The sequence below is a fragment of the Delphinus delphis genome, chromosome 7 (assembly GCF_949987515.2).
Source record: "Delphinus delphis chromosome 7, mDelDel1.2, whole genome shotgun sequence".
NCBI lineage: Eukaryota > Metazoa > Chordata > Mammalia > Artiodactyla > Delphinidae > Delphinus > Delphinus delphis.
This window is the reverse complement of record NC_082689.1, coordinates 18702635-18730502: the sequence shown is the minus strand read 5'-3', so window position 1 is coordinate 18730502 and position 27868 is coordinate 18702635. Positions and strand designations below refer to the sequence as shown.

General features: G+C 43.4%; 1 protein-coding gene across 8 annotated transcripts in view; it reads right to left on the bottom strand.

The window, feature by feature from the left end:
• Positions 1-27868, bottom strand: part of NHEJ1 (non-homologous end joining factor 1) — a 77371-nt gene that overhangs the window by 48749 nt on the left and 754 nt on the right. For 5 of the 8 annotated variants that reach the window (XM_060016087.1, XM_060016086.1, XM_060016085.1 and 2 more), the window contains exons 2-6: positions 25179-25355; positions 24513-24725; positions 21337-21552; positions 17298-17436; positions 16660-16718 (exon numbers count right to left, since the gene is read on the bottom strand). In XM_060016087.1, the coding sequence (XP_059872070.1) occupies positions 16660-16718; positions 17298-17436; positions 21337-21552; positions 24513-24725; positions 25179-25355 (804 nt within the window). Of the gene's footprint in view, positions 1-15767; positions 15833-16659; positions 16719-17297; positions 17437-21336; positions 21553-24512; positions 24726-25178; positions 25356-27868 lie in introns of those variants that run through there. The other 3 variants (XM_060016092.1, XM_060016088.1, XM_060016093.1) reach the window with 3 other exon arrangements.

Below are 27868 nucleotides of genomic sequence, written 5' to 3'. Positions count from 1 at the left end.
GACCAGATTTACTTTAATCAGGAGTTTCCATCTGGTTTCTTGTCCTTTCTTGAGTATCACCCCCCACTCTCCAATGAGGGCTGTCGGGTAACCCAGGCAATAGTCCACATTTCTAACCCAAGGGCCATTTCTTATCTCTTACTTGAATTCCACCAACTCTGCCAATATTTACTTTTCTCCTCAATCCTAGATCTTTCAACCTGTAGAAACAATTTGGTGGCCTCCTAACAGAAGGCTAAGATAATGCTGCCCAAACACATGATCGATCTGTATAAGAAAGACCTCATAACTGGATGATAATGACAGACTAGCAAATGAACTGTATGAAAAACATCCCCTCCTTTTCTTTCTTTACCTCATTTAGTCACCTAGAGCCACAGTTTAAGGCTTAGAATCAATACCCTAAGGGAAAATCATCATGGTCATTAACTTTATCTCTTGGCCTCACCATTTAACCTTAGAATTGCAGAACCTTGGCACTGGGAAAGAAACCTTTAATCCTCTAGCCCAGCCTTCCACCTGAGTGTCAGAGCTCTTTGGCATGACTTGGCAATTGAGATCAGATTATTTCTTACTGCCTGAAATTTCCTTAAGAATTTATTTTTAGATTCATCCCCCATTGAACAGGTTTAGGGTGGGGCCTCTACGTCCAATAAGGAATAGCTCAAACTCACTACGTCTTAAGGTTCTAGAATAATGCTACTCAAAGTGTTATCAACAAATTGCTCCTGGTCCATGGACTCCTTGTTACCAGCCCACACATAAGGTAAGTACAGAAATCAAGTGTAAGCATTTGAAAACTTTTATAGCAACCTGATATTGCCATGACATCCAAACACATGTTCAGAGGACTCATCTCAATGAACAGGGTATAAAACAGTTTGAGTATTATTGGACTTGTCACATGTGACACCTGCTGCATATGAGTTATGCACAGTAAGACCATGTGTCAGATTACTTTGAAAAGCACTGTTCTAGAAGGTTCTATGGGAAGAGAAGAGGAACGGTCTTGGGGTAGGAGGGCTAGCTCTCCTCCTCCCCCCCTCCCTTCTGGGTACAAGAGAGCGAATCTGCTGCCGAGGATGAGGAACAGGAAGCTGCTCCCACTAAGCCACTGGCTGTGTGGGGTGAAGAGGAGGGCAGGAGTTGGTGGCCAGGTTATCAGGCAATAACAAACTCAGCATCCAAGCACGCGACTTCCAGCAATGCAAGGAGTTTCCTTTGTTTTGGGAAAACAAGAGCTGCAAGAAGCCTCTCCTTGACACGTTCTTGCCTGGCTTCGGGAGGAGCCCAACCACTCCTGACACACAAACAGGACAGTCCTGGCCAGTGAGAGACAAGCCAGTACCCTGACCACAACCCCTGTTTGCTTTTCCTTTTCCACCACTTCCTCAGTTGGAGGGCCACTGTGGGGCCATAGGGAGCTGCCAGCCTAGGTCACCACTCAAGAACTTCACCCCCAGTGACCCAGTACCTACTCCATATGACTCTTCCGATGCCCTTTCTACAGCCTACTTTCTCTCCCCAATATGGTACTTTTGGTCTGAGACCAAGGGCATCCTTCCCTAGAGTTGTAGGTAAAACTAAGCCTCAGAGCACCACTCTGACAAAGGTCATGGTATGCTCTAGCAAACTATGCTATTTTAACTCTAAAACCAAGAAAATCAGCACCTATACAAGTGCCCAAGAAGAACAATATTTGAGCTTTCAACAAAATGTTCTGAACAAGTATTTTTAAGTTATCTGAATAGTCACTTAATTATATTAGGTTCTCAGATTCAAGAACCCAGTTATCACCAAGACTAACATATATAAAACAATGCACCTCTTCACGATGCAGAATGTTGTCAAAACTAAACTTCTAGTAGCTAGCTAGGGAGTGAGGACCCAAGACCCAAACATCTGACACCACCTGGAAGTCTAGCTCTTGGGGTATAAACAGAGTAAGAGCGTCAACCTCTCAGACTCACAGGAGAGCACCTTCTAAGACCAAAGACTTAGGAACATTTTCTCCAAGAGCACTGAGAAGTAGGGCTGGCAAGTCCTATTTACGACTTTACTATGATCAATCAAGAGCCTTGGGGACCAGGAAACCTTCCTCCCCTTCGGATTAATCAAGGGAGCTTACTCTTTACCCTGGCTCAAGAGTCCAAGTTTCTATGAAGACTCATTTGTCCAGTAAGAGGAGGGGTGTGGCGGCGGGACTCCCCCCACTCCAGGCCTCCTTCATGCCAAAGAAGGAGGAAACAGAATAAGCAAAATAAAATTCATAAAGCGAAGCAGTAATTATGGTGTGGTCAACAAGAGGCTGTCCTCAGGCCCATCATTATGTGGCTAAATTTAACGCCCTGCGCGGCCAGGGGAGCCGTGCGCCCCGGGCACCGTGTGTCCACACAGACGCCAGCTTCGCCACCTTCACCCGCTCGACAGCCGCCAGGGCTGCCAGAAAGCAGGTCACAATTTTTTTTATAGTCTGTTTACCAAGATGCTGTTTTTACTGCGAGGTTTCTCTCATTTTATCTCTTTTTCCCTTTTCCCCAAACAGACTGGCCTGTATTTTCTGTCCTGGTTTTTTTTTTTTTTTTTTTCTTTCTCCCTCTCTCAGTACTATTTTCAGAACTCTAATTTTATATGGTATGTCCCTTTTTTTTTTTTTTTTTTGGTAAATATTTGCCATGACTAAGCCAGGCACATCCAGTTTAAAAGGCTCTGTCCCACAAAACATCGGGTCTCTAATGATATGCATCTCATTAGCCTTCCCCATGAAAGGGGGTATAGAAAAAAAAAAAGCAACTTACAGACTCTCTCACTTTTTATATCTAGAGAGACCTATATTTATATATGAGGACAAGCTGGAAACTGACATTCTGAGCCTCGATATGAGGTTAGTACAATGGCCATTTGATTCAAGAGAGGTCTGTGTGTCAGTTGATTGCTAGTTGATCCAGGCGGTTCTGACCAGACCAGTACAGCCAGAAACAATGCTCGAACTTCTGAGATATGAGGGCTCACTAGACCAGGGGAACAAAACTCTGGGAAGTTCTCTGACACTACATTTTCTAAAATGGAACAAAGAGAGTCAAAGGGGCACCGATATTTCCCTCCTCCACCGGTGGATGAAGTCAAAGAAAAGAAAGCTATGAGTTAAGAGAGCGCTGAGAGAGACCCCCCACTTCCAGTTAGAACTTCATACCTCCCTTCACCAAAGGGCTTCTCCAGCTGGGCAAAGCCCCAAAACTGATGGGAGGATTTCTTACTGTACATGTTAGGTTTGACAAAAGGGGCCGTGTGTACATTTACTGCACTGGACAAGAGGCACAGCATCCAATACCCACTCTCCGAGGACTGATCTGTGATGCATTTAAAATCACCTTGATCCTCCAAGAGGGAGTCAGATGAGCCCCTGCTATTGACAGTTTTCAATAAGAAATGTTGGCGGAGGGAAATAGATACATGGATTGAGACACCCTGAGTGGTTGCTGAAGCAGCATCTCATGGGGAGTCTCTACTTTGTTGGCATCACCAAAGGTCCAGAGTCTTTAACTTGGTTTCCATTGGTTAGTTTAGGGATAATCAGACTCTAGAGGATTAACTGATGCTAACTAAAATCATAAGAGACCAATTTAGAAATTAAAGTACCAATTTATTAGTTTATAAGGTGAGGGCTATACTATTCCAGTGACTGATATATCTTCAGCCGATTTTTCCTGGGACGCTGAATAAACACTGAGAGTGCTACTTGCTAAACACAGAAAAAAGGCAAACACAGAAAATGACTTTATGTGATAGTTCATATACACTGCGGAAAAAACTAGCCATTCATCCTCATTCTACTCTAGCATTGCTTTGGCACTGTGCTAGACAAATTAATCAATTGTCACTCCTTGGCTTTCCTTTTCCTAAATTCTATACAACTCTGCTCCTCTGTTAGTACATCTCCTCAGACCTCATGAATTAACTATATAACAGTTTTTCTCAAATTGCTTGTAAGAGCCAAGAGGTGTGCAAGATGAAGAGTTGGAAGAAAGGGATATGGGGTAAGAAATGAGGCGGTACTTGGGGCAGAGTTCTCTAGCCATGGACCACTTCCCTATCTCAAAATGAAGTTACGGAGCTTCCCTGGTGGCACAGTGGTTGAGAGTCCGCCTGCCGATGCAGGGGACACGGGTTCGTGCCCTGGTCCGGGAAGATCCCACATGCCGCGGAGAGGCTGGGCCCATGAGCCATGGCCGCTGAAGCCTGCGCGTCTGGAGCCTGTGCTCCGCAACGGGAGAGGCCACAACAGTGAGAGGCCCGCGTACCGCAAAAAAAAAAAAAAAATGAAGTTACGAGATAGTTACGAGTCTCCCTATTGTTCATAGATGGGTCTCAGTCTTGCCTCCTGCCCACAGAAAGTTCCAGGTGTAGCTGTGTAACATGCAGCAAGGCAATGGGACATGATGGAAGAACACTGGGCTGGAAGTTCAGAGCCCTGGGTCCTTGTGCTAAATTCTGGGTCCTGGTGCCAAAATCTACCACTGTTTTTCTACGTAAGAGTTCTTTTACCTTTGTAGGCCCTAATTGCCTCATAAGTAGAACAAAGAGGCTTGATATATCCTTAGATTGATAAAGTCCCTTCCAGCTCTTAAAATTCTATGGCTCTAATCTTCTGAACAAGATATCTGAGATGCCATAATTTCCTTCTTAGGTACTAGCCTAGGCCCTTGAGATCTATAACCTCATCTCATAAGCAATATATTTACAAACAGTTGGGTGGATTACTTCTGTAGGTAGCTAATCTCATCCACTTTATATTGATTCTTATTTATCTCAGTATCAGAAGTGATCCCAAATTGGGGGGGATATTCGGCTTGAGACTTGCGTCTCCTTAGGAACCCACTAAATTCAGCAGTTTCACTCTGCTCTTCCCCAGCTGCCGGGTACTACAGAAACCTAAATGCTAAGATGCTCATTGACTGTTCCTTCTTTACACCGAGCAGTATCATCATCCTTGTCTCAAAGCTCCTCTTCATTCCTAGCTTCACTCACACCAAGTTGGAAGGAGTTCTTTGCAATAAATATTCGAAGAAGACAATGTACAGCATCAGAACTGCTTAGGCTTCAAGGGTAAGAGTAACAGTAGCCAAAGAGCTTTTGAAGGACTCCCTCAAACCACCACACTTAGGGAGAGCCTCTCAGATTGTATAAATGAATAAAATCCTTAGATGTGTCTTTCCTTCAGCAGCTATTCACCGTACAAAATCTCTCTGAACTTGAAGCTCAAGATTCACCTCTCCCAGAAGTACCTTACCCAAACTAGCCTGATATGAACCCCAGATCCCATCCAAATGAATCTATTTCTTCCTCCTCTCAGACAACATATATTTTATGTATTTAGAATATTCTTTGCATATGTGTAAACATGGTCTAATCTCTCTCTTCAAAAGTCCATCTTTCGGGGGCTTCCCTGGTGGCGCAGTGGCTGAGAGTCCGCCTGCCGATGCAGGGGACACGGGTTCGTGCTCCGGTCCGGGAGGATCCCACATGCCGCGGAGCGGCTGGGCCCGTGAGCCATGGCCGCTGAGCCTGCGCGTCCGGAGCCTGTGCTCCGCAACGGGAGAGGCCACAACAGTGAGAAGCCCGCGTACCGCAAAATAAAAAAAAAAATGTCCATCTTTCAAGGGCAGAAACCATGTTTTAACTTCTCAGTATGACTCCACAATGTTTAATATTTCACTGGTGCTTAATAAGTACTGTCCACACAGAGTTTAAATTTCCAAATAAAAAAACAAATAGACTAAAGATCACCCACACAGAATGAAAAAAATGCTTCCTGAGACTCCGGGGCAATTTCCCCTTTGACAATTCCCTTACAGGAGATAACAAGGATGCCCACGAATCCTGCTGTCTTGTTCCCTAAACATTGGACAGCTGAGCTGCCAACCTACAGGACTCAGCCTCCCTCTCATGTTTCACTGTGGCTCATTATCCAAAACAGGTTTCACCCACAAGCGAAGGCCATCATAAGAGACCACTTTATATAAGGCTATATAAAGTCAATAGATCAGGCAAAGCTTAAAGGTAAGTCGTTGGATACTTTTGTTTTCTCTCTTCCTTTCTATAACCAGAGACATTTACCAATGTGAGAAACTTCTCCAATGCCAAGACCTTTGAACTACAAGCACTCATTATTGTGTACCTCCTACTACAGGGCACTGCAGTAGGTTCAGAATAGGAAACAAAATGAGCAAGACAGTTTTGCCCTGATGGAATTTATCACCTAACAGGGGCGATAAGTACAGAAATTCTTATATACAAGGCCAAAGTGATAAGAGACACAGGAAAGATACAAAGCATTGTGGGATCTCAGAAGAGGGAAAGAATATAGCTTATACCTTGACTTCTGTCCCTTTCACTATTTCTAGCATAACAGAAATGTCATGGAACCATCTGATTCTCTTTTTAAGTAAGGAGAATTAAATGCCCTTGGAAAGAACTGCAAAATTCCTGGATGAAAAGGCTACATCCCCTGGGGAAAGAAGAGGGAAATAGGCAGAAATCAAGTCACCTATCTTCAAAATATCGCCTGTGCCTTCATGCCACCCACAAATCCCAGAGGAAGGCCTATCCCCTCACTTTGCTCCACTCCGTAGGTCCTTGCTTTCACACTGTCATTTTCCCTTCACCACCGTAAGTTTCTCCTTCTCCAGTGGCTTCTTTGTTTTCAAACACGTATGTGTCTTCTCTTCTTTAAAGGGGAGTTTTGCTGGGCCACTTCTAGCTCTCCAGCTAGCTCTCATTTCCTTTTCATTGTGAAACTTCCCGATGAGAGTTCTACACTTATTGCCTCCATTGCCTTATCAATCCACCCTTCTTTAGCTGCCTACAATCTGCTGATATTGCCCAAGATTCCGAACTGCCTGATGATCTTTCCTCAGGCAGTCAGTCTAGTCTCTATCCAGCACATGGCACGGTGGACGACCCTGCCTGGTAATGGGAAGAGCATGGGATTTGAATAGAGACAAATTCTGGGACCTGAAGTGACCCGAAGCAAATTACCTAGCCCTTGAGCTCCTGCTTCTTTATCTTTAAAATGAGGATAATATCAAACCAACCTCATAGGTTTGTTTTAAGGATTAAAAGTTATAACTTAGCTGAAGCACCTACTGCTGTACCTAACACACGAGCAGTATGTACTTGATAACTGCTAGTTCCCCTTTCTTAGCTAACTTACTCCTCTATCCAGATTCTCTTCCTATCTCACGTTTCCTTCACTGGCTCCTACTACCTTCCAATTATGATTGTTCCCCAAATCTCAATCATTGGACTTCTGTTCTTTTCTCCATGCTGTTCCCAGCAAAAGATGCTTCCATTCTCATGCCTTCAAATGCTGCTCCTTTGGAGAACATTCCCAATTCTATTTCTAGAGGTCCTTTTTCAACCTAAGCTTCAATCCTATTTTTTTAACTCTTTCCTGAACATTCCCACTTGTATGTCCTATAATCAATTTAAATCCAACATGTATTGAAAAAGATTTTCATCTTATGTTTTTAAATTAACTCTAATTATATATAAGGCTTTTTTTTTTTTTTTAATAAGCTAAGGCATCGTTAAGTGGTCACACTGGAATGAATGGGCTTTTATGAAACCCTTCCTCTACTAGGGGACGACGAGGGAGATTCAACTGTGTGAATTGTGGCAAAATGTTCCAGAGGTATGTGAAGCTTATAGGTTAGACCTAAAAGGACTCGATATTTGCCAGAAATAAGGTATCAGTTATCACTCCCTCACTACGCAATTCTCATCTCAGTGGATTTCTCAGACCAGAGATTGAAACCAAATGAGAGACTAGCAGTGGATTTGGTGAAGCTAAACAGAAAAAAAGAAAAACAGTTTTCATTTTAGAAGAGTAGGTAACTTCCTTTGAATGAAATAAGGTGCACAGCCCCTGCGGCAGTGTCTGTTAAACTGTGTTAGCCAATCTGGGTCTAGATGTATCTAGACATGCAGGATTTAGTTTTCCACAGGCCCCTACAAACTCTGTTGTCTTTTATCCAGCTGGATACATGTTTCTGTTATATACCTACCCCCTGTAGTCATCTGAGTTTGTAACACCTGGTTTTGAGTATTTTAGGATAAGAGAATTTAAATGTGATAAAGCCCTTTACTACTGGGATTCTCAGAATCAGAAAGCCCAACTTTTGGAAATGAGTAATTTTAACCCACTTGTATTCTCTATATTGATTTCCTTCTTGTTTTCCCACAGATTTTTGGTGGGTTTTTTCCCCTCAGACTTTTAATACATCTTCTTTTGAAAGTATAAGCCCTTATAGAGCTTTGTAAAAGGAAAATAAAGAAAGAAGCCTTTTTATACATTCTTGGGGCAAAAAGAGAGAAGTGGTGACCCCTGGTAGCAGGGCTCAGTGGTGACTACAGGAATCCCAGTGAGAAAACCCCAAAGCGAAGGCAAAATTCAGAAGAAATATGGTTGAGAAACATGTGCAGCCATCCCTTCCTCCCCGGAGATTTTCATTCCAGACCTCAAATACTGGTGGACTTGTGTTTTAAATAAGGAAAACCATTCCTTTATATGCCCAAGATTAGATTTAATTGAGCCCCACCCATGATTTTTCCAGTCTGTCAATGGCACCACTATTCTTCAGATCACATAGGCAAAGCACTGACAGCCTAATCTTCCTAAAAGATCACTTTCATATGTCACTTCTCCAGTCAAAACTTCCAATGGTTTCCCACTCTCTATAACAGTAATTAACTGCAAGAAGGAAGCGCCCCATCTCCCTCCTAGGAGACGTGCCGCCGTTTGAAAATCACTGCATGTAATGATAGATGTTAATAACTGGACTGAAACGGGCAAATAAATGGATTACAGGCAGAAAAGAGCTAAAAAACATTTACCTTCAGAACAAAGCACCAATCTTCCAGGCCAGCATTTAAGGCCTCCCCACAACCTAGCCTCAAGTTATTATCTTGCTAACTTTATTTTCTACTAATCCTCACCCACTCTTCTTCTTATTTTACATCCTTTGCCCATGTGTTTCTCACCTAAAATGCCTTCCACATAGTTCCCTAGCAAAATCTGAAAGAAAGACTAAAGTCCAGTTCAAGTCATGCCTTTTACAGGAAGCTTTTTCCAATCACTCCACTACTGTGGCCCCTGTAGCCATTCATTAAGTACAGCAAGCTCTTTGATGGCAATATTGCCGTTTATGCTCATAATACATATGCACAACACTGAATACTGTAAGGATGAACTAGCTGCAAGTCTCGCGAGATCAGAGAACTGACACACACAATCGTATGGAGGATGTTCTCATGCATCTAGACTTATCCTTCTTTGTGATGCCCATGAAGAAAACTGAAAAAACATCCTCTGAATGCTATGTCTTCCTCTACATATTGAAGAACAGATATATGGCAGAGGAGCAGCCCTTCCAGACTTGGAAGAGGAAGGAAAGACTGAGGAAGGAAGAAACTTAATAACTTACTTTGGGTTCTATGACTAATGTTCTTCCCAGGATTTTGTCAGGTTCTTATTCCTTTGGTTTTTGAGATATTTAATTTCTTAACTGGCTCTAAAAAAAGAGGTTCTAGGATCTCTCAGTAATAAAAGATTCAAGGTTTATACTTCATCCCAAAATTGGGACTGTCTCCCAGTAAACTAAGTGTCAAAGAAACAAGGCAGGTAGTAGAATGGCAATCTGACAGTGATCTTCTCCTTAGGCTACTCATCTGTTTACAGTAGGGCTGTCTAAGTCTCAGGCTACCAACAGGTGATGGTTTCATGGCCTAGTCATAAGACAGTAAAAATAAGGAAGAATGGGAAGATATGATTCTTTCATCCATCAACAAATACTTCCTGAGTGCCAACTATGTGTGGAGGCATGGCTTTAAGCACTTGGATAAACCAGCACGCAAAACACACATCCTTGTCCTCATTGAGTTTATACATTCGGGCAGGGGGAAGACAGGCCATAAACCATAAGCATAATAAAATAAGTAAACTTGATGGTAATATGGAAGATAAGTGCTATGGTGAAAAAATAAGAAGTAGAGCATGGTAAAGTGAAATGGGAGTGCCAGGTGCAGAGGGGCAGGGATGTGGCTTACAGTCTTAAATAGGATAATTAGGGTAAACCTACTGAGAAGGTGACATCTGAACAAAGACATGATTGTAGTCCATGTAGATATGCCGGCACATTTCTTGACATGCCTCCCCTTAAGAGGTGGAGCTTAATTACCCTTTCCTGGAGGAGTGTGGCCTGGACTTAGTGACTCACTTCTAACGAAGAGAATATAACAAGACGGTGATAAGGTGTCACTTCTGAGATCAAGGTATAAAGAGACTGCAGCTCCCATCTTGGTCTTGGTCTTGGTCTCTCAGCCTCTCGGATTATTGGCTCTGGAGGAAGCCAGGGCCATGTCATGTGAGCGGCCTTATGGAGAGGCCATGTAGCAATGAAATGGCACCTCCTGCCAACAGTCACATGAGAGAGCTTGGAAGTGAATTCTCCAGCCCCTTATGATGACTGCCTTTCCAGCCGAGATCCTGACTTGTGGTTTCAAGGGAAACTCTGAGCCAGAATCACCCAGCTAGCTGCTTCTAGATTCCCGACCTTCAAAACCATGTGAGATAATAAATGTTTATTGTTTTAAGCCACTAAGTTTTGGAGTAATCTGTTATACGGCAATAGATAACTAATACAGACAGAAAAGAAGGGAGGAATTTGGCCATACAAATATCTGAAGAAAGAGCATTCCAGGCAGAGGGAATAGGCAGTGTAAAGGCCTAAAGGAGGTGATGCTTAGAGTATTAGAAAACCAGCAAGAGGCCAGTGTGGCTGCAGTGGAGTGGGGGTGGGGGGAGAGGGAGGAGATGAGGTCAGAAAGGTAATAAGATCCAGATCATGTAGGATTTTGTAGGCCATCATAAGGTCTTTGGGTTTTACTCTATAAATGAAATGTGAAGCCAGCTTTGAGCGGGAGAGTATCACGATGTGATTTGTGTTTTAATAAGATCACTTTGTTGGTAATGGGCCCAGAAGGGAGGAGAAGTAGCAAGAGGGATACTAATAAAGAGGTTAATGCAAAAATGTGGGTAAGAGACAATGGTGGCTCAGACAAGAGTGGTAGCAGCATAGGTGAAATTACAGGTGTACTTTGAAGGTAGAGCCAAGAGGCTGATAAACTGGATGTAGGATGTGAAAGGACAGAAGTCAAGGATGACTCCAAGGTTTCTGGCCCTAGCAAGTAAATGGATGAAGTTTCCATCAACATGGGAGGGGGTTTTTAGAAAAGCAACTTTGGGGGTTAGGATTAGGAGTTCAGTTTTGGACATGTTGAATTTGAGATGCCATTAGACTTCCATGTAAAAATGTTGAGGAGACAGTCTGAAGTTAGGGGCAAGGTCTAGAATTAAGATTAACTTGGGATTCATCAACAAGATGATATTTAAAGCCATGGGACTAGATGAGATCACTAAACGAGTGAAAAAAGATCAGAGCATCACGGACTGAGTCCTAAGGCACTCCAACATTAGGAGGTAAGGGAGAAGAACCAGCAAAAGATTCTGAGAAGGAACAACCAATGAGATGGGGAGAAACAGGAGAGTATTGTTCTGTGGAAGCCATGTTAAGAAAGTATATTGAAGAGAAGGAACTGACAAGCATTATAAAGGAAAAACCTAAATGGGAAAGGATTAGCCAACTCGATTGTCCTCTGTCTCCCTACTCTTATTTTCATTTCCACATCCTGCCTGATGTCAAATCCTACAGCAGTGATAAGTACAGGGGGCTGTGGGGCTAGCAGGGTAGTGTACTTATCCCTAGAGGAAGGAGAGCAGACTGAGAAAAGGAAAAACTGTCATGGAAGACTCACAAAAGGGATGACACCAGTGCAGAGTTGGGAAAATTGAACAGGAGTTTGGCATGAGGACAAGAGAATACCTGGCAAATGGATCACGAGACATACGGGCAGGAAGCTGTCAATACTTGAACGTGATGAAAGGGTGGGGTGCTACTGGGGAGTGACAGAAGGTCAGGCTGAAGAGGTCAGCAGGACCAAATCATGAACCATCTTGTGTGGCATGCAAGGAGTTTGAACTTTACCCTGCAGCCTGTTGGGAACCACTTAAGGACTTTAAGCGAGAGAGTGACATCATCATGTTCCTGTTTTAAAGAGATCACTCTGACATAACTGCAAGTTCAACTGGAGGAAAATAAGTATTGACTGGTAGACAAGTTAGGAGGCTGTGGCATAGTCAAACCAGAAACAGGGTGGGGAATGGCTAATCTAAGGCAATGGAAGCCGGAATAGAGAAGAAGAGCAGATTCAAAAACGGGTTAATAAGTTAGGCTCTGGAAGTAAGGACAAAGAGAAGAGGGCATAACTCCCAAGTTTCTAGCTTAGAAAACTGAATGGATAATGGTACAATTCCCCAAGATAAGGAATATAGAAGAGAACTGGGTTTGGGGGGAGCAGATGATTAATTTTGGACACGTTTAGGGTATTGCATTTGGGACATCCAGGTGGGAATGTCAAATATGCAGAAAGAAATATGGGCCTGAAACATAGTGGAGATATAAAACTGGTACTCAGGGGTGTACTAGTGATAGCTAGAACTGGGTTCTGGATGAGATCACCCAGAGAGAAAGAGAGTGAAGGGTGGGAGGATGGAGGACCCAATCCTGGGTTACACTAACATTTGAGGGTAGGGAAAGGATGGAGAGCCAGCCAAGGAAACCAAGTAGAAGCTGTCTGTGAACTTAACAGGATAGCAATTTTCAGGTTAAAGAACTCTGCATCTTCCCCAGGTGTCTCTGATATAAGCTCTAGCTTCATAAGAACAGCAATGAATATCTTCATAGCTTGAAGTCTCTGCTCTAGAATCAGGCTGCAACCAGACAGGGGATGAAAATACTAACAAAAACTAGACAGGACACAAAGGCCATGGCTACATTTAGGATGCTGAGTCAAATCAATGTTAACTATAGTTGTAGAACTATAACTATATAATAGAAATTGGTTAAGATATTACACGGAACAGATTCTTTAAGTCTTACAAGGCATTCGGAAAGCAGTTAACGGGAGTGACTGCTATGCTGAATATTCTCCTCTGAAGATAGAGAAGGAGAGAACTGCAAAAATCTCTATCTCTGCTAAGGCCTCCCTCCCCAAGGAAGCCAACTTCACGCAACTGCCCAGGTTTCGGTGTACAGGGCTGATTCCCAGCCAGGGGTTGCCAGCTGCAGAGGGCGGGGCTCTATTTTGGGCTGCCTGCTGTCCCTGAGCCCAGCCGCGTCTGGTTTGAGCAGCATGCAGCCCCAGTGACTCACACACCCATGCAAACCGCCTGTGGCTCGTGGCATGGCCTCGGAATGCCAGCTTTAGGCCAGCTCCCTCCTCACCCCATTACACTGGGATAAATAAATAAAGAGCACGCCAGCAGCCGTACAGCCTGATGGCAACCAGATGAAGAGAGGGAGGCATGGACGCGGCCAGGGGAAGGAACTCCCTCCAGTGGACCCTGCTGAGCGTGGGCCATGCCAGCCCACTCATCCTAAACTTCCTCCTTAACACTGTTCATACTGGCATGTAGTCATAGCCCCCAATTCCTTGACTGGTCTTCTATTCCTAGCCCCTAGTCCTAGGAAATGCTCTACATGGGGATGTTGCCTTCTGTGAGAACAGGGCCAGCCCTGACTTGAATGGGCACTGCCAGGAATCCCCCTCTAGTTAGGTCACCATCGATTGTCCCCCTTGGGCTCCCTGGAAATGAAAATCAGGCTCCTAAGGGGAGAGGAAAAACAAAAGGACTAAATATGGAGAAGTAACCCCTGTTCGATCCTTAAATAATCTTCCTGGCCTTAGTATCCTAGAAACCTCCCATCCTACTGCCTCCTGTGCCCTATCTCGATGTCCTCTTGCCTAGCAATAGTCCTAACGAGAAGCAGGAAAAACAGAGCAAAGGCACTGACCGCATGGCCCTCTGACATCAGCCCTGCCCCCTGCACCTTCATCCCGAGCTCTCTGTCTCTGGTTTGTTTATCTTCCTATGTTGCTTATTTTGATGGCACATCCTTCCAGCTCGGTCTTGGGTGACCCCGTGACCCTTCTGTGTCCTGTTTGTAGGACCCCAGGCAAGCAGAGTAACTGAAAAGATGCACTGGCCATAAGAAATGCTGCAGTCCCGGTAGGAAACCTTTCAGTTCTAGCAGTTCTACAGGACATTCCGAGGACAGGGCAGTGATCCCAGAGGTCATAAGAATTCTACATTATCCTAGCCCTTGACTCTCCTCTAATTTGTGTGTACGACCAGTAAAAGTAGCAAAACAAAATAGGGATAATCCTAGACTATGAGTCAAGAAGTGTGGATGGTCCGAAACATACAGCTACCACCATATGACCTTAGGCGAGTCACCTAACCCCTCTGAGGCCCAATTTCTTAATCTATGAAATGGAAAGCTACAACTATCTATCGTCCAGATCCTTTCCAGATATAATAAAATTCTACAGGTCTATGCAGTTTGGATGTGATCCACCCAGAACCTAGAGGACCAGAGTTCTTGAAGTAGTTGGTTCCAAACACCAATCCCCTTCCTGGGCTAGCACCTGTATTCCGCATGCTTTCTCATTCAGTTCTGCAGTGTTCCTCCACCCCAACAGCATGAAAGAAATGAGACTTCAGTTCTACAAATGAGAAAATAGAGGCTCTGAGAGAAGTGATTTATCCAAAGCCGCAAAATAAATCAGGAGAATAACTGAAGATCCCAAATATGGGTCTAACAAGCAACACTATATCCACAGCCCACACCACCACAATTTTCATAAAATCCCTCCAGTGTAGGTTTATCAACATATTCACCCACAAACTCGTTGAGAACCTATTACTTCTAAGCACTATGTTTGGTGCTGGGAACATAGAAACACATTCAACGTGGTCCTTGCCCTCAAAGAGTCCATAGATGAGTGGAAAAAGACATAGTCTTGCAGACATACAAACAGCATCATGACAAAGTTATAACTAGTAAAATAGAGGCATGAACCAAGGCACTATAGTAGCAGGAAAGAAGGATTATCTTTACAAGGACAGTCCGGAAAGGTCTCCCAAAGAAGCTGAAGCTGACACTTGAAAGATTAATAGAAGTTTACAAGGTAGATAAGACCAGGGCACTGGGCATTCTAGATAAAGGAACAATGTGTGCAAAGACACAAAGGCTAGAGAAAACAGCGTTTTTGGTAATTCAAAGCCATTCTGCGTGGCTGAAGCATAAAATACACAGAGAAAAATGTTGAGAAACCAAGCTGGATACGTATGCAGGCACTAGATCAGGAAGGGACCTCCCTGCTGAGCTAAGAATAAGCATCTCATTGTTTGACTAAGGGGCTGAGGTAGGGAACTAGTATGCCATCCCAGCCTACATTAACCTCCTTAATACCCAAACCTATCTGAGAGAAAGCTATCTGAGAGAAAAATGGGGGAAGCTATCTGAGAGAAAAATGGCCTAGGAAATCTCTCTCTGTCACAGGTTTAGGTTTAATGATCTCTCTTTCCCCATGAAGACCTGAAACCTATTCTGCTTCAGGACTTAGCAACACATGCTTTCCTTCTCCTCCAGAATTACAACTGCTTCAGTAGATGGACTGAACGCTCAACTCACATGTTTTGTTCTCACTGTTGAGACCTCAAGCATCAGGAGGCTACTGCTCAATGGACAAAAGGCAGAACAGAAGGTTCCAAATCACCTGCTTTGCTCAGCCCTGTGAAAAGCACTAATTTCAGGTTCAAAAGAAGTAGGAGTCACAGTCCCTGTCCACAACAAGCTTACAAATTAGCCTAGAAGACAAGACAGAAATATAAATAATCTATACATAACACAATATTATAACAGCATTATTTACTTACACAATAAAGTACCAACCTGGGTAACACGTATAATTAGAAAATAGTGCAATAATACTAGGGTACTAACTGTACAACCAACAAGTCTCAGAAGAGTTAGAGAAAAAGATCAATATTGACTGGTATTATCAAAGGTCACTACTATTAATATTACCCCTGCTTGGCATTTAATAGATGTTTCTTTTGGCCAAGCTCAATCCTTAGAAGGGAAACCTAGGCAGGAGCTTCTGACAGGCCACAATTATCTACTCCCCATTCATTCCTTTGCCAGTCCCCTTGTATAAACACTGTGATTTTCCACAGCCTACTGTGCCCACAAGACAGTCCCCAAATGGTAGCCCTGTGCTTTTCACCTTCCTCTACTGTGGGATGTCGAAGGGGCCCAGACAAGTAATAATGACTAGCCCCCCGCTCCACAATCCAGACCTGGGATCAGATCTCAGCAAGCAAAAATTTAGCAACTGGTCAACCAAGGTTTCCAAGAGAATTCCAAACAAAATCCCTAGGTACCTTAGCAGAGATGTTTTACAAATGTTAATCAGCTCACTTTTGCCTTTTACATCTTTCCCCCTACTTCTCCCCATCTGCCCCAGGTACATCTTCAGCTTTATCAGACTTTCTATAGGTAACTTTTCCACAGAAAGGGTTCTCCAGCGATGCAAGCAAACCTAACACCCAAAATGCAAGTCACCACTCAGGCACCTGGAAAGAGGAAGTAAAGCAAAGCTGCACAAGGAGAAAGGAAATAGCAAATACTCTACCTCTACCATAAACTGTCCCAAGAAGGAATTCTCTTCAAATGGCTCTGTCTTCAACCGATCTGTAATAAGAAGGGAGGCAGAAAAGAAATATGAGTCTTAGAATGAGTTTCCTACCTGTGAGATGGAAAGGGAACAGAGCCCAGGACTTCCTGGGAAAGAGGATAAAGATGCAACACCCAGAGACACCTAGTCCAGTGGGAGAAGAGGACAAACAGGAGGAGGAAAGGGTGATTAGCAATAAATGACAGGTTCATTGGCAGCAGGCGCTCTAGAAGGTTTTCCCACCACAAAGACAGGTGAAATTGAATTTTTACTCTGAAGTTGGAGCTATGCAGCTTCCTAAAGTCCCAGGTCATTTTTCCCTCATGCAATTTTATATAGCCGTTGGCCCTTTCCAGAGTCTTTCCTTCCCATTGCCTAGGGCATGTCTGGGCTCAGTTACAGCTTCTATTGGATACTTGGGCCCCAGCCAGGTACTTGACGCAAAAGAAGTGTCATCTAGTCTCCAGTCCTGGTCAGCACCCAGCACCCACCCTCGGGAAAGCACCTCCCTAATGCAAATGAGTCTCCCCCTTTGCTAAGGCTCTTCGACCGTCTGTACCACTCCCGACCCAACTCCTCAAAGAATGTCCTCTCACCTCGGCTCAGCGTAGCCCCACTCTCCTGGTAGTCCTGGATCTCCAGATCTTTCATATGAAGCAATGTTGCTAGGTCCCTCACCTGGCACTGCAGTGCCAGACTCATGCCCATCAGAGGACGAATCAAATGTTGGGAGACCTTCCATGGAAGAGATACCAATTAGCCAACAGATAAACACAAAGTACTCCCTAACAGTGTATAAGGTACCAGGAAAAAATACTGAAAAACAAATGTTTTCACAGGAACTTGTATTTTCATAGTCAAGCAACCCATTTACATGAATGTAAACACAAATATAATAATTAAATAAATATATGAAAGAGGTTCAAGGATTTTCTTTGTGGCACAGATAAAAGGATGGGAAGAATAAAGGAGAACATGTATGAATAGATAACCTAGAGCTGTGATTTAAAGAGAAGGATGTGGGGTTCCCTGGTGGTGCAGTGGTTGAGAGTCTGCCTGCCGATGCAGGGGACACAGGTTCGTGCCCCAGTCCGGGAAGATCCCACATGCCGCGGAGCGGCTGGGCCCGTGAGCCATGGCCGCTGAGCCTGCGCGTCTGGAGCCTGTGCTCCGCAACGGGGGAGGCCACAACAGTGAGAGGCCCGCGTACCGCAAAAAAAAAAAGAGAGAAGGATGTGATACAGGTGATAAGAGGTAAGTGTGGACTCAACTCTCAGCAAAAACTGAGAGATGAAAGCAGAAGATCCAAGTAACCTCTAAGCAAGTAAGTGCAACTAAAACAGAGTATGCTAGCTGGAGTGTAATAGAAGACAAATATCAACAGAAAGTAGAGAACTGTGAAAGTCAAATCAGATCCAGACACCAATTATGAACCATTTCAGGGCTGATGATAGCCCAGAATGAGGCCAGAGTTTCCATCTGTTCCCACAAATGCAGCAAAGTCTAAGGTCACTGTTGTAATAGAAACAAGCCAGTCACCAAGAGACCAGCCTAGGAAGGAATAAACCACCCCTCCACACAGCTTGCTCTTAACCAGAGGTAAGAAGGATGTAAGCATGGCTACACTGCAGCGCAGCTAGAGTGATGTTCTCATATGATAATGCATAGCTATATAGAATAACCATTCCATTCACCTATACAAGGTGTCCATTAGCCGTCCAAAAAATTAGCTAAAATCGATAATTTGTGGCTGGGGGATATTATGAAAGTTCCTTTCCCTTCCCCCAAGGAGATGAACTAAAGGAGGCAGTGAGAAGAAACGCCCTAGATCAGAGGTCAGCAAACTTTTTCTGTAAGGGCCAGAGTCAACATTTTCAGCCCTGTGGCCCATATAGTCCCTGTCACAATATTCAACTCTGCTGTTGTAGCAAGAAAGCAGTCATAGAAAACATGTAATAAATGAGGGTGGCTGGGTTCCAGTATAACTTTACAAAAATAAGCAGCAAGCCAGGTTTGGCCTGTTGGCCATAGTATGCCAACCTGTACCCTAGACCTAAAAAGGATAGCTTTTAGACAAGAAACCTCACAGAGGCTTGAAGTGAGGAAAAAGTACTAAAGTGGCCCATAAGATGTGCAAGCCAGACTCATCTGGATCAGGATCAGAAGTCTGGACTCTTCAGACTTGTACGTTTTCATTTCCATTAATTTTCTAGTAAAACTTATTACTAAAAATTTCAGGTGTATTGTGGCTCAAACTAACAGGAAATGATTCTTTTTCTCTAAAAACAGAGTAGAGGAGAAGACTGGGTGTGCGTTAGGGTTGCGGGAGGTTAGGGTTTAGTGGCAGCAACTTTTGCACCAGCACCAGGACCCAAGAAACGCAGGGTAACAGTGCAGAGTGGAAGGCCGGCAATCAGGTCCAGCTATAGACACCCGTCACTTCTTTCTGTCACATAGCACATCCCAACCTAGAACTGTCTCCCCGCGCAGTCCTTAGTATAAACTTAAACCTCCAGGAAGTACTGTTCAGAATGTGACAGAAGCTCTGCTTTTGGAAAATGTATCTGCTCTAGACTCAACTCTCTTTCCTAGGAATTGTTTTAAGTTTGCTCCTTCTCAAGGGAGATCAGGAGGAAAAATAGGTGAATACTTGTATGAAAGCAAGCCAATGTTTGGTGAGTTGAATTGAAAATAATTGCCACTACCAACCAAGCAGCATCACCATCCATCTGCTGGCAGCACTCAAATAACAGAAATTCCTAGAGTTAATAACCAACCTTTCTCTGGGGGCTACTTTCACAGCAATTCCTTTGAGTAGTGGTAAATATAACAGCATGAAACATGATGAGGAACAGTTTTTAATCAATGCTATGTCTAATTAAATGTGGTAATTATTGATAGGACTCCAATGTCTATAGAGCATTTTTTAAAAGCTTTTTATCCTTAAATATTTCAACTTCTCAAATAATTTCATAGGATTGGGTTACACCACTCCGACTCATTGGGGTATAACTCATTTCAAAGTTAGTTGAACCCTAACTTAGATCAATTAATTAGAATAAAACATTGTGGCTGAAGCAACAGATTTCAAAGCAAATCCACAGACACTACGAAGAAAAATCTTGAATGCTTTAGGAGGCTGGGACACTCCCTCCCCTTCATTTACAGACAGCAACATATGAAAAGATGCAGTTCAATAAATCAATTCAACAAATACCTACTGGGTGCTGAATACACGCTCTGACCCTGTGAGGCTTCTGCCCTCAAAGAGATCACAACAATTAAGGAAGTCAGGAAGTGTGGTGGATACAGAACAGGAGTCGCCAATCTTCTCCAGAGGAAAAGCTATTTATAATTTTCCCCAGCATATTCAGATTTCCCATAGAAATGCTCATAAGTCATAGGCAGAAGAGCAGGATGGCAGTTACCAATCCCAAGATGAAACGTATCATGTTTGGATATAATGAAAAGAATAGTAGACTGGGAATTAGGAGACCAAGATTCTAGCCCTGGCTCTCATAGCACCTAGATGTGAAAATGGCTTAACCCCAAGTACTCTCATGGTCCTTGTCTTTTTTATTTTTATTTATTTATTTTTAAAATAAATTTATTTTATTTATTTTTGGCTGCATTGGGTCTTCGTTGCTGCACGCGGGCTTTTTCTAGTTGTGGCGAGCAGGGGCTACTCTTTGTTGCAGTGCGCAGGCTTCTCATTGCGATGGTTTCTCTTGTTGCGGAGCATGGGCTCTAGGCGCGCGGGCTTCAGTAGTTGTGGCTCGCAGGCTCTAGAGCACAGGCTCGGTAGTTGTGGTGCACGGGCTTAGTTGCTCTGCGGCCTGTGGGATCTTCCCAGACCAGGGCTCGATGGCATGTCCCCTGCATTGGCAGGTAGATTTTTAACCACTGAGCCCCCAGGAAAGCCCCTTGTCTTTTATTAAAAAGACAAATTATGGAGTTGGACTATTTGCTCTCACAGGCCCACTATAATGCTAAGGTTAAGTAATATTACTATGTTCTCTTATTTAATCCTCACGTCTCTGTGGTAAGGTCAGGATTGGTATCGCCATTTTACAGATGAAGAAACTGAGTCTCATAAAAATTCAGTAACTTATCCAAGGTAATACAAGTAGTCAAAGTGATGGAGCTGAGTTACAAATTCAGGTCTGCCTGTGCTCCTTCTACCACCCAAAAAACCTTCAGATGTGACTCCTGGGAATCATAATCTGGCCAAAGAGGTGACAAATTTGAAACTCAAAATATGGAATATAAAGAATTACACTAGAAAAAAAAGATAAGAATAACAACAACAAAAAAGAATTACATTAGATACTAGGAAGAATAGACAGTGGGAAGGAGGAGGGGGTGATGAAGAGAAGCTGGCCAGAAGTGGAAATGGGCTTAGTGTTAGAAAGCTTTGTATATTCCATAATACCCTGCAGAGACATAAAAAGTATTACATTATTAATGTGAATGTGGTAGGGAGTGTGGGGAAATAGGTACTCTCCTACTCTCCGACATGACTTGGAGGAGTTAAGCTGCACAGTCTCTCTGGAAGACAACACAACATTACGTTAGCGAGATCAAAGATGCAAATACTCCTTGATTCAGCTATTCCCCTTCTAGGAATTTACTCACACATTTACACATAGAAAAAGTAAATGCAGGGCTTCCCTGGTGGCGCAGTGGTTGAGAATCCGCCTGCCGATGCAGGGGACGTGGGTTCGTGCCCCGGTCTGGGAAGATCCCACATGCCGCGGAGCGGCTGGGCCCGTGAGCCATGGCCACTGAGCCTGCGCATCCGGAGCCTGTGCTCCGCAACGGGAGAGGCCACAGCTGTGAGAGGCCCGCGTACTGCCAAAAAAAAAAAAAAAGAAAGAAAATGCAGGATATTCACTACATATAAAAACAAAAGAATGGAAACAATTTAAGTGTCTACTAGCAGCAGAGCAATTAAACACACGTTGATAAACTCATTCATCAAAATGCTATGTTGCCATTAAAAAATATTAAGGCAGGTCTTCTAAATGTAATGCTGTGAATGATTTCTATGTTCTAAAACTAAGTGAAAAAAGCAAGGTACTGAACACTGTGAACAGAATGTTGCCATTTGTGAAAATACATATATCTAGATATGTATTTGACTATATCAGTATATTCATATGTACTGATATATATATATACTGATATATATATGTATATATACATACATATACACACACATATATATGTGGCTTTGCTTGAGAATTCACAAGAAGCTGACAGCAGTAATTGCTTCAGAGAAGGAAAATGAGGGACTGGAAAGGGAGTAGAAAGAAGACCTATTTCTTCCCTACATACCCTTAAATGCTATTTGAAGTGTTTGCCTTTTGCATGAGTTACTCATTCAAAAAGAATTAAATAAAAACTATGACAAGAATGAGTAACAAACAAAAATTATGACTGTGTGACCTCACAGACACACACACAAGCCTGAAATAGTATCCGCCTACATCCTCACCGGTGTCCACTGGCTCTAACTTTTTCCCTATAAAGCTTCCTCAGGTACAGGGATTTCCCTGGGATGGCATTCTTCTTCTTTTAATAATATACCTTGAAGCATAATTATTAATAAATTGTTCTCCCCATGGCCAACCAAGATTCATTCCACTCTAAACACTGTTGCCTCTTTTTATTTATTTATAATTTATTTTATTTATTTATTTTTTTGGCTGCATTGGGTCTTCATTGCTGCGCGCAGGCTTTCTCTAGCCGTGGCAAGCGGGGGCTACTCTTCATTGCAGTCCGCGGGCTTCTCATTGCGGTGGCTTCTCTTGTTGTGGAGCATGGGCTCTAGGCGTGCAGGCTTCACTAGTTGTGACATACGTGCTCAGTAGTTGTGGCTCATGGGCCCTAGAGCGCGGGCTCAGTATTTGTGGTGCACGGGCTTAGTTGTTCCGCGGCATGTGGGATCTTCCCGGACCAGGGCTTGAACCCGTGTCCCCTGCATTGGTAGGCGGATTCTTAACCACTGTGCCACCAGGGAAGCCCCTGTTGCCTCTTTTTAAATTGCAGCTCTCCAATTAGAGGAATTTGCCTAGAATATCTAGGTTTTCTTCACCCATTACTTTCAATTATAATATCATTATACAAGTGTTCTTTACTGTATTCTTTTGAAAGAAAAACTATTAGAGCCCATCAGCTTCCAACAAGAACTGCCTCCCCAATCTCACTCTTCTGAATTTCCAGGGCTGTGTGATATAAAATGAGAGTAGCTATTGCTAGGGCTTCCCCAAGGCTGCCCAAATGTTTTGGTGTCATAACAAGCATTATTGAGGGAACAGTGCCTCCTGGTGTTACTTAGAAAAAGTTACAGGGGTTTTGAACAAGATAAATTCTACCTAAAGCAAGGTGGAAACTTTCACAAGAAGTTCAATTAAAATCAACAAAACTGAGTGATTATTATTTGCTAAGCACTGTTAATGGGCCTTAAAAATTCAGAGGTTAGTATTCTCCAAACACTCAAGACTAGCTTGGGTCAAAAATACTAGATCAAAAACAGGGAACAGTTTATTGAAAAGCACTTTGTTCCATCACCCTATTGTTGCCAAAGCATCACACTACCTCTGGGAAACTAAAGAAGGGAGACAGGAAATGATGCCCATTTGTCTTCAGATCCCTCTGCTGATAAACCTACAACCTTAGGACCCCCAAAGAAGACCCTGTCCTCTAATGCTAAAACAAGCTCTGTTTCTATAAAAGGGTAGAAGGACAAGCAGAAGTAATTCCTGCAAACTAGTTCTTCACTCTCAACTAACTAATTGCTAATAAAAGCTCTTGGGGCCTAGAAAGCTACAAGTGAGCAGAGGACATTATCTTCTGAGTCCCTGAAAATGGGCTCTTGAATCAGACCTACCTGGGAGTCAAATTCCAGCTCATTCATTTATAAACTGGATGACTTTGGACAAATTACCTTCAATCTCAGCTTGCTACTCTGAAAAATGGCAATATTATTTATCTTGCAGGACAGGACAGTTGTGAGGATTAAATGACAAGATAATGTTCAGAAAGGTACTCAACACTGGTATATAGCCTACCCTACTACCAGAGTGATCTTGATAAATTACAAATTGGATCGTGTTAAACCCCTGCTTAAAGTTGTTCAGTGAATCCCTGTTGCCTTTTGGGTAAAATCCAAACTCATTAGAATCCTTCAAGATCTGGCCACTGTCTACCTCATTTCTCACGGCTCCCTGTAGTCATGAAGTTCCCCCACTTGCCCCACACTTATACATCTCCACACCTCTCAGAATGCATTCATGCCTAAAACGATCTTTTTATTTTCTCCCACTTATTTCCTATTCATCTTCAAAACTCAGCTCAGAAACTCTCTCTTCAAAAAGGTTTTTCAGATCCTCAATCATCCTGGGCTTATCTCAATCAAAGTATATACCATAATTTATCCTGTTTCCTGTCTGTCTGCCTTCTCATTAGATTATGAACTCCAGGAATAGGCTATATTGTTTTAGATCTGGACACCCAACAATTAGCCCATAGTAGATGCTTAATAAATGTTGAATAAACCAAGTAATGAATAAAGATACCCGGTAAAGCATGTAGGCCCAAACTATGCTCCTTTTGTAAGGAAAGAATGTACCAGTCAAGAAATCTTTCTGCCTTCTTCCTAGTCAAGGAAAGTTTTCTAATTGGAGACAAATGTCAAATGGGGTTTACCAAAAAAAAAAAAAAACCCACCTAAAGCTTCATTTGAGAAGCTTTGAGAAGGGGAAGCAGCTGGCATCCCTTTCCCTACCCCGTATTTGAATTGCACTTACCAGCGAAGGGCTAGCTAGGATGCAGTGGAAATTCCAATAGAATGGGAGACCAGAGAGCTCACTCCGCACCCGGAGTATCAGCGCCTCTGCCACACGATCACAGGAGAATGTAGCTTTGCCAGGGCAAGCAGTGTCCTTCAACAGTGGGCAAAGCAGATCATCCAAATGACAAAGAAAAGCCGCAGGAGGAGCAGTGAGGCGCTTGTTCAGCTCCTAAGAAGAGAGCAAGCGTTGCACAGGGTGAGAGGGCTAAAAGGAAACTGACTCCCTGGTAAGTAACAGCAAAGGAAAGCTCTGGTTAACATGAAGACAGTGGGCAGAAGAGGAAGGGAAGGGAAAATAAAAACATCAGAACAGGAAAGAAGAAAACAAAAAGAAGAGAGATCAACTGGCCTACTTCACAATTCTGCCTTCCACTGAATGCACTACAGAAACACACACACACACACACACACACACACACACACACAGACACACACCCATATGGAAAGATCCTAGGGCTAGAGGTAGAAGTGCAGAACATTAATGGGAATTGTAGCAACCTAATTTGACCTTCCTTGGCTACCTATAGGTCAATGAGCTGGGTGATGTTAATGCCCCCTGACCTTCACTAGGAAAGAAATTATGTCCACTGCCACCCATAGCAGTACTTCTCTTCACACTTACCTTGGCTCGCTGGCTGATCACACTAGTGTCCACCTGTTCATGCCACACCTGTTGAAGATCTGAAACCAGCAAGGCATAGCCCTGCTTGGTGATATAAGCCTTAGCCAAGAGGGAATTCTCGGCAAGCTGTAGCCATGCCCACGGCTGCATCAGCAGGCCTTGCTCCAGTTCCTCCATCTGCAGGAGAGTCTTAATTTAGCAAAGTGCCCCCAGGGTGCTGTAGGCCTGGGGGGACACCACTCAGAGAGTTCTCTATCAAATACATCTTGTGAAAATCCTCCCTAAGAAAACAGAAGGCATTGATTTACATTCTACCCCCTCTCCTTCACCCTCCCAGTATATAACCAGCTGAGCACCAACCTTACCACCTCTTGCCACTAAAAATCGATTTAGAATTTTGAGGGTTTTTTTTCCCATATTAAATTCCTAGAAAACATAAAATATCTCCTTCTTCTATAGCGGTTAAGCCTCAGCATATTGGTACTAGTATTTCTGCTTTCTAATAATATAACAATATGGAAACCTAAACCATTCTTGTTGCACCTTTATCACATTCCTAATAAATATGTCAATGTTATCCTTTCCCAGAGCTTCTGGAAGAGAAGAAATAGTTCTTGTTTTACAAAACATCATGTCATAAGTGTCACGCGCAGGAAATTCAAATTATTTGATCATTATCTAAAAGCAAAACTCTGGGCTTCCCTGGTGGCGCAGTGGTTAAAAATCCACCTGCCAATGCAGGGGACACAGGTTCGAGCCCTGGTCCATGAAGGTCCCACATATCGTGGAGCAACTAAGCCAGTGTGCCACAACTATGGAGCCTGCACTCTACAGCCCGCGAGCCACAACTACTGAAGCCCGCACGCCTAGAGCCCGTGCTCCACAACAAGAGAAGCCACCGCAATGAGAAGCCCGTGCACCGCAGGGAAGAGTAGCACCCGATCGCCGCAACTAGAGAAAGCCTGCATGCAGCAACGAAGACCCAATACAGCCATAAATTAAAAATAAATAAATAAAATCTAAAAAAAAAAACTCTGGAAGCTCTCAGAATTTTAAATATGTGTGTGTGTGGTATATATATATGTATTCCCTAAACATATATATATATATTTCCTAAATGAATATATGTATGTATGTGTGTGTGTGTGTGTGTGTATATATATATATATATATATATATATATATATATATGTGCTCCCTAAATATATTTTTTCCCTAAATATATATACATTCTCTAAGTCAGGGATTCTTAATCTAGAGTCTATGCATGTAAACCCTCTGGAATTATGTGCAAAATTTGTGCATACCTGCATATACCCATTTGGAGGGAAGACGTCCACAGCTATGGTCAAATTCTCAAAGGGATCAATGAGACACAAATAAAGAGCTAATAACTCTGTGTCCAGAAGCAAGGAGAAAAGCCCCAACCCCATTTCAAGAAGACCCTGAATGACTAAGAAGTCAATACAAGGCACAGCACATCACAGAGGTAGAGACCACGAATTAACTCCACTTCACTCATCCACACCCACATCCAAGGCACTGCCATCAATGATATCATGCCCGGCTGCACATCCTGGAAACCAACCTTTTGACTTCAGCAACTAAATTTGTAGCCTTAATCTAGTAGATGTTCAGTAACTATGGCTACTTTACAGGCAGTTTGATCATTTTTCCGGAGGGTAAAAAAAAAAAAAGGGTGGACCTCCCTGGCGGTTAAGACTCCATGCCTCCACTGCAGGGGGCACGGGTTCAATCCCTGATCAGAGATCCTGCGCAGCCAAACAAAAAACGTGATGTAATTTCAGTTTATAAACACAAAGTGAAGTTGGTGGGGGGAGCGCAGATCTTAGAATACAAAGAAAACAATGAAAATCCTTGGATTTCATTAACGTGGTTAACACGGTGCTGTTCTTCCAGTCATTTTCATCTCAATCTAAGCCATTATTCTTCCAACCATAACCTAGTTTTTGAAGCATGGCCTTGTAACATAATTTGTACAGTCACTAGACAGGTGAAATAGAACTATATATATTGTGATTTTTATCTGCAGCAGCCTCAAAACCTTGTGTTCAGATGATGGTATTTCAGTCACATTCCCACCTGCTGTTCCTACTGGGAAGAGAAGATCTTGGAATGATTAAGCTAGTCCTCACGGGACCAGAGTTCCACATTGCTCAAGGTCAGAAACAGCAAGTCGGTCACAAACAGCAAGTCGCCAAGCCCTTCTCTCCCTTACAGGCACTCCCCAGCGTGCGCTCTAAGAGTCACCAAAATTGGGTTGACTATCCGAGCCTGTCACTTCGGAAAGCCTGGAAGCTCAGGACCCTCACACAGTATGTTTTGTTCTGCGGGCGGGGGAGGAGTTTAAAATGTGGGATCTGGGATCAACAAGCCCCCTAAAAAGGTCTGAGAAATTCAGCATCAGACCTGGGTTTGCTGCTCCCACCACGCGTGTCCTGCTTTGAGGCCTCTATATCTCACCTTTCTCATGTTTCCTTCAAGGATGCCGTTAACCAGAGTCACCCGTTTATTATTTTGAATGAGGATGGGGAAGCGCCGAGGGCCAACAGAGGAGTGGGGTGGCCTAAAGCGGGTCGGCACCCAGTCCCGCACCTCGGCCGTGAGCCCCTCCCTCGGCGCAGTTCCTCCGCCATCCTGCAGAGGGCAGCAAAACCCCGGCGACCGTC